The sequence below is a fragment of the Lycium ferocissimum genome, chromosome 9 (assembly GCF_029784015.1).
Source record: "Lycium ferocissimum isolate CSIRO_LF1 chromosome 9, AGI_CSIRO_Lferr_CH_V1, whole genome shotgun sequence".
NCBI classification, from domain to species: domain Eukaryota; kingdom Viridiplantae; phylum Streptophyta; class Magnoliopsida; order Solanales; family Solanaceae; genus Lycium; species Lycium ferocissimum.
In genome coordinates this window covers 67799569-67803871 of record NC_081350.1, presented here as the reverse complement: position 1 = coordinate 67803871, position 4303 = coordinate 67799569, and the positions used below count along the sequence as shown (strand labels likewise).

Genomic DNA, 4303 nt, shown 5'->3' with positions numbered 1-4303 from the left:
CCCGTCAGATGAGTTTGTTGGTCTGTCTAGAGGTCTGTAGACGTATATGTGGGTTGTGTGCCTACCCGGTACCGGTGAGTTTGTATATTATATGGTTTGGGCCGATGTGCCATCTGTTAGCCTTGTCGGCTTTCGATATATATGTGTTTGAGTTTGAGATGTGTTTGAGACAGTGTTTGATATTTGTATGCGCGTAAGTCAGCTGTGTGTGATTCAGGTGTGATGAATGCGTTTGGGTGCCCAACTCGGGCACTAGTCACGGCCTACGGGGTTGGGTCGTGACAGGAATAACCGTTTTTATACTACCTTTTCTGGACTGATTTCTTTATGTATTATTATAATTTATTTTCATATTACTTATTGTCCCCGAGACACTCACTGAGTACGAAGTACTCAGGCATACCATTGTTGTTTTTTATGGTATATTAGGTAACAGAGAAGAGCAGGTTCTTGATACATCAGGCGCTTAGGAAGGACTTGCTGTTGCAGCTGATTGGGTGAGCCCACACGTTCATTCGTGGGACACCCTATGTATTCGTTCATTTATTATTAGTTTTTGGGCTGCGTCCCGATGAGTCAAACTATTATCTCTTTATCCTAGAAGCTCCATAGTATACATTCTTGTGGGTAGTTGTTGAGTTATTGATTAACTCTCATGCATATTGTTATGTTTGACAAATATTGATTACTAAAGACTTCCACTGAATTAATTCATATATGCATGATTTGTTTACCTTTATTTTGTAAATTGTTGGAGGCAAAGGTTGAACCTGGTGGGTTCAAGTTTTATTATTGTGTTGTTTAGGTTCTTCCGATATCGTTCATGACATCGGATGTCGGTCACGTCTAGGGTGGGTTTTGGGGCGTGACATATAGGGAAGCAGGTCCTCGTGTACTTTGTACATGGTTTTGGATTTGGTTTTTTCTAAAAATGCAAAATTACAAGCAAAGGCAACATAATTAAAGTAACATAAACTATAAAAACTCTGAATCTTCACAGTCGTCTTCTCCTTCACACATAGTATCACTTGATGGCATCTAAATTTGTTGCTCTTGGCCACTCCTGACCATCCATTTCAGCAAGTAATATTGCTCCTCCTGATAGTACATTTTGCACCATATAGGGCCCTTGCCAGTTTGGTGCAAACTTTCCCTTGTATTCCTCTTGGTTTGGGAATATTCGTTTGAGCACCAATTGCCCAATTTGAAAAACCCTAGTTCTCACATGCTTGTTGAAAGCTCGCACCATTCTTTGTTGGTACAATTGACCATGGCAAACAGCAATCATTCGCTTTTCATCTATCAAAGCTAGTTGTTCATACCTTTTGTGGATCCATTCTGCATCGTCCAACTCAGATTCTTGTATTTTTCGAAGTGCAGGGATTTCTACTTCGGTTGGTATTACTACTTCAGTGCCATACACCAATAGGTATGGAGTGGCCCTAGTTAAAGTTCTGGCAGTGGTGCGATATCCCAATAATGCATAAGGCAGTTGTTCATGCCAGTCTTTGTAGTTATCGATCATCTTTCTGAGGATCTTCTTGATGTTTTTGTTGGAGGCTTCCACAGCCCCATTCATTTGTGGCCGGTATGCAGTTGATTCCGGTGAGTGATTCGGAACTGCGCACTTATTTTTTTCATCAAGTGGCTATTCAGATTAGCCCCATTATTTGTTATGATTGATTCTGGGATACCAAATCGGTATATGATGTGGTTGCGCGCAAAATCTGTGAATACTTTCTTCATTACTGATCAATAAGATGCTGCTTCCACCCACTTGGTGAAGTAGTCTATGGCGACCAAAATGAAATGGTGTTTGTTTGACGCAGCTGGCTCAATTGGTCCTATAACATCCATGCCCCAAGCGGCGAATGGCCAAGGTAACGTCATAGCATTCAGTTCTGTTCGAGGAACCTTTATCAAGTCTCCATGAATCTCACACTTATGACATTTCTGGACGAACTTGCTACAATCGTTCTCCATGGTCATCCAGTAATAACCTGTCCTTAAGATTTTCTTTGCTAGCACGAACCCATTCATGTGAGGCCCATAAGTTCTGGCATGTACTTCTTCAATTAATCTTGTAGCTTTAACAGAATCAACACATCTAAGCAATCCCAAATCCAGGGTTCTTTTGTACAGGACATTTTTGTTGAAGAAGAAACCATTTGCTAACTTCCTGATAGTCTTCTTCTGATTTAAGGTGATTCCTTAAGGATACTCTCCTTTCTCTAAGTACACTTTGATGTCAATGTACCAAGGTTTTCCATCAGTCTCTGCCTCTACAAAAGCACAGTGGGCTGGTTGATCTCTGATTTCAATTTTGACAAGATCGATGTATCTCTTTTTGTCGGGATCAATCATGGATGCTATTGTTGCCAATGCATCAGCAAACTCATTTTGGGTTCTTGGTATGTGTTTGAACTTGACTTATTAGAACCGATCTGCCAATCATTGCACAAGTCCAACATATGGTATGATCTTTTCGTTCTTAGTGGCCCACTCTCCTCGAACTTGATGAATCAACAAATCTGAATCGCCAATTACCTGAAGGTCTTTCACATCCATGTCGAGGGCTAAACATAGACCCAGGATACATGCTTCGTATTCAGCCATATTGTTGTTGCAGCTGAAGCTCAACTTGGCTGCCACTGGATAATATTGGCCTGAGTCCAAAACCAAGACGGCTCCGATTCCTGATCCTTTAAAGTTGAATGCTCCATCAAAGTATGCTTTCCAGCCTAATTCGTCTTCATTTTCTTCACCCTCAATTGTCATTATTTCTTCATCCAAGAAGTAAGTCCACAGAGGTACGGGATTGTCATCTACCGGGCTTGCTGCCAGTAGATCTGCCAATGCTTGCCTTTTACCTGCTTTATGTGCGATGTATTGAATGTCAAACTCACTTAATAGCATTTGCCATTTGGTCAATTTCCCTATGGGCATAGGCTGGCGAAAGATGTACCTTAGGGGGTCCATTCTTGAGATCAAATGAGTAGTGTATGCGGCCATATAATGCCTTAACTTCTGAGACACCCAAGTCAGAGTGCAACACGTCTTTTCCACCAAGGAATATCTGGATTCGCAGGGTGTGGACTTCTTACTGATGTAATAGATGTCCCTCTCTTTCTTGCATGTTTCGTCATTTGTGCCAACATGCGCCCAAAAACATTTTCTGATACTGACATGTATAGCAGCAAAGGACTTCCTGGCCTTGGTGGGACCAAAACAGGTGGGTTTAATAGATATCTTTTGATGGTGTCAAAGGTTTTCTGACAGTCCTCTTTCCATTTAGTGGGAGCGTCTTTCTTGAGGAGTTCGAGAATTGGTTCTATGATTACTGTGGACTGAGCGATGAAGTATCCAATGTAATTCAACCTTCCCAAGAAACTCATGACCTCTTTCTTTATTCTTGGCGGTGGGAGTTCTTGGATTGCTTTGATCTTTGTGGGATCTAACTCAACATCATGACGACTGACTATGAATCCTAGCAACTTTCCAGCAGGCACTCCAAATGCGCATTTTGCAGGATTCAATTTCAAATCGTACTTGCGGAGTCTGTCAAAGAATTTTCTTAAATGTTCGAGGTGGTCCTCACCCATTCAGGATTTGATGACGACGTCATCCACATACACCTCAATCTCTCTATGCATCATATCATGAAAAATGGCGGTTATCGCCGTCATGTAAGTAGCGCCGGCATTCTTGAGCCCAAAAAGCATTACCCGGTAATGATACACTTCCCACAGTGTGATGAATGACGTCTTTTGATCATCTTCCTCATCAATCAATATCTAATGATAGCCCGCGTAACAGTCCACAAAAGATTGCACCTCATGCTTGGCGCAGTCATCAATGAGTATGTGAATGTTCGGGAGTGGAAAATTATCCTTTGGGCTAGCGCGGTTAAGATCACGGTAATCCATATAGATGCTTATTTTTCCATCTTTCTTTGGTACCGGGACTATATTCGCCAACCTCGTTGGGTACGGTGTCACTTCAACAACTCCCAACTGAATCTGTTTCTCTACATCTTCTTTAATTCGGATACTGACATCAGGCTTTGGCTGCCTGATTTTATGTTTTATCGGAGCAAATCCTTCAAGGATCGGCAACCTATGGGCAACAATGTTCGTACTTAAACCTGGCATATCGGTGTATGACTAAGCGAAAACATCTTCATATTCTTTCAACAAACTCCGATACCCTTCTTTCTCAGCTTCTGTCAAATGCACACTTATTCTAGTTTCCCGAACCAGCTCTTCATCTCCTAGATTAATTGCCTCTGTTTCCTCTATATTTG

At 41.6% G+C, this 4303-nt stretch overlaps 1 protein-coding gene across 1 annotated transcript; it reads right to left on the bottom strand.

The window, feature by feature from the left end:
- Positions 1 to 1024: 1024 nt before the first annotated feature.
- LOC132032186 (uncharacterized) lies at positions 1025 to 1579 on the bottom strand. The gene has a single exon (XM_059421955.1). The coding sequence runs from the start codon at positions 1577 to 1579 to the stop codon at positions 1025 to 1027; it is 555 nt and encodes a 184-aa protein (XP_059277938.1).
- Positions 1580 to 4303: the final 2724 nt, after the last annotated feature.